General features: G+C 41.6%; 1 protein-coding gene across 1 annotated transcript in view; it reads right to left on the minus strand.

Moving 5' to 3' along the window:
* The window catches only part of DYTN (dystrotelin), a 68,303-nt gene that overhangs the window by 36,029 nt on the left and 29,489 nt on the right, over positions 1 to 2,785 (minus strand). Inside the window, exons 5-6 of the mRNA XM_012661228.1 lie at positions 2,020 to 2,091; positions 1,616 to 1,779 (exon numbers count right to left, since the gene is read on the minus strand). Of these exons, the coding sequence (XP_012516682.1) occupies positions 1,616 to 1,779; positions 2,020 to 2,091 (236 nt within the window). The remainder of the gene's footprint in view (positions 1 to 1,615; positions 1,780 to 2,019; positions 2,092 to 2,785) is intronic.

Raw genomic sequence — 2,785 nt, forward strand, 5'->3', positions numbered from 1 at the left:
TTTCTAAGAAGTTTAATCTCATTCTTGACAGATAGGGATATATTCTAAAACTTAAAATATGGCATATCTTGCCCTCTGCCTTTGCTATTATTTTGGGAGACTTGAGTAAGTCACTCAAACTCTTTAAGATTCAATTTTTGTCATCTATAGAATAGGGATAATATCTACTTTATGTTATGTGAAATAATTTTGAAAAAATATTTTAATGTAAAAGCTGTGTTTTATATAATCGTAAACTTAATTCTGTACCTGGCCTAGTGCAGGACACGTAGTTATCCTTAACTAATACTTGCTTATTGGTTAAATGATTATAATATGCAGATAACATGGTAAATCGTATTTAGATTTTTCCATTGTGCAACATAAAGAATTTATTTTTCATCGTAATGTGGAGATTTCTTTGGTCCTGCTTGCTTGGTTTCCAAGAGCCCTGTCCATTTATACATTTTATTGTTTAAAGTTCAGTTGTTAATATTTGCAGAGTTTTTCATGAGTGAAGTTTCACTGTGTCCTCTGAATTCTCTGCAAACCCAATTCATTTTCTCAGCAAAATTAAAACCTGATTTCCAGTTTTATAGTAGACTCAACAGACCTATATCTGTGGGAGCATATTTAAGCTCTGGGCTAGTTAAGATGAGGAAGTACCTGAAGGGAGGCGGAACGAAGTGAGTAAGAGCCACAGCCTGAGGCCTGTTGGCCACTTCTCCTTCTGGGAACCCTCGTCTTTGACTTGTGTTTAGCTACCTGGCTGTCCCGGAGCTTTAGCCCTACCACGTCTCCAGCCCCTGCACCTGTGCTTGCTCACCACGAATGATGAGATCTTCCATGCGTGGCCTAGACCTGGTGGCTTCTTTCTCTCCCCTTCCTTCAATAATGACTCTAATTTTACTTGCTTTTTGTTTTACTTATGGGAAACCTACAACACCCTTTCTCTAATGTGGGGTTTGACTATCATCCTCAAAGCCGTGGAAAGATCTGAATCTCACACCCCCGAATCTAGCTTTCGCATTTGCTCTTTGTGCTAGGTGGAGAGAAGGTCCAGCCTGGGTCGCTCTCACAAGTGCTGACCATTCCTGTGGGTCTGAGACCTTGTTTGCAGTTGTGTGCACAGGGAGGCAGTGCAGCACCAAGGTTGCAAAGCAGGGACTCCGGATTTAGGCCACTAGCCTCTGCCACTTCACTGCAAATATGGATAATAATACCACCTTTCGTGTAGGCTTACAATACTTTTCAAGTGAAATGCTCCATCTGAACTGCTCGGCTTAGCGTTTGTTGAGCACTTACAAATATATATATTTATATTGTTCTCAATGGCTCCAAAGTATTTAAAGGGCATTTTTGGAAAAAAAGACAATTTTTTCCCCCTTGGAAGAATAAAAATGTCTATTAGTCAGAGTATATGTCAGTGGAATAATTTAATATTCCGTCAATTATAGAAGATGAAATATAATTTATTATCAACCAGGATGCCTCGTGCAGAGAATTATTGAGCCAAAAATGTCAACTGAGTTCCAGATGTGTGAGAGGGACCTCACCCAGAATCTGGAGACATGCAGCTCCAACTCTAGACCCATTCGGAGAATGACCATCCACACAATACTGATGACAACTGTACCTCAGTCCCGTGATTGGGAAGGTCCTGCAGACACTGCACCGAACAGGGTGAGTGACCATTTCAGTGGCTGATAATCGGTAGCAGGTCGGGAGCCACAGGAGGATGGGCGGTTCGGATTGCACCCAAGACAGGAACTTCTCTTCTTTGATTGCTGGGCTCAACACCTGAAAACAATGGCAGGCTGAGATGTCGTTTTAGGTATACCTCTGTATTTTCATCTTCTTTTCTGACTACTTCTGTCAGCTTTGCTGAAGAAGTTTATCATATGAAAAGCTGAAGATAAGTCTACCTCCTAAATTTGTTTGTCTTCGATGCTGTGTGGAATAGGTCTATAATTTAAATCAGTCAGCAAACTCTTCCAGTGGGTCTGCTCCCAACTCCAGAGACATTTGCATGGCACTCACCCCTTGGAAACAGCTGCGGGTGGCACTTTCCACAGAGCACAGAGCGTGACTCTCCCCCACGACAGTTGGGATCTGCAAGAGGCAACCTCATGTCAGCTGTTAGGAAATGGAGAAGTATGTGGCCTTCCGAATCAGCTCACCTGAATGGTGGTGCTCACAGCCGTGGCGTCACTAGTATTTGGTGCCTGAGGCCAGAAGTCTCAGTCCAAGCAAACAGAAGAAATCTGTGGGTTTTCTGCAACGTTTGGGTTGAGACAATGAATGAACAAGTGGGAAGAAATGGAGGGAGGAGGGTGAGGGAAGAAAGTCTGGCAATGGGGCGATAAAGGGACTGTTTCCGTTGTTTCACTTCTTATGACCCCAAGTTATTTTAAGCTTTCCTTGCCCTTGTTCATCTATAAAATGCAGATCACAATGTTACTGTCTTAAAGTTTAGATGGTTTTAAGGAAAACCTTTTCAAACACTCTCAAATGCCAGTCTCTGAGCTAGGGCAATAATCATTATCTTCGTTTGAAACAAGGGGCGAAAGGAAATGAAACTAGTATGTTGAAGAGATACCTACACCCCCATGTTCAGTGTGACATTATTAACAATAACGAAGTTATGGAAACAACCTAAGTGTCCATCAACAAATGAATGAATTTAAAAAATGTTGTGTGTTTACATAGCAGAATACAACTTAACCTTAAAAAAGAAGGAAATTCTGTCATTTGTGATAACATGGATGAACCTGGAGGACAACATGCTAAGTGACAAGCCAGGCCC

This window comes from Propithecus coquereli, unplaced genomic scaffold (genome assembly GCF_000956105.1).
Source record: "Propithecus coquereli isolate 6110/MARCELLA unplaced genomic scaffold, Pcoq_1.0 Scaffold70, whole genome shotgun sequence".
NCBI classification, from domain to species: domain Eukaryota; kingdom Metazoa; phylum Chordata; class Mammalia; order Primates; family Indriidae; genus Propithecus; species Propithecus coquereli.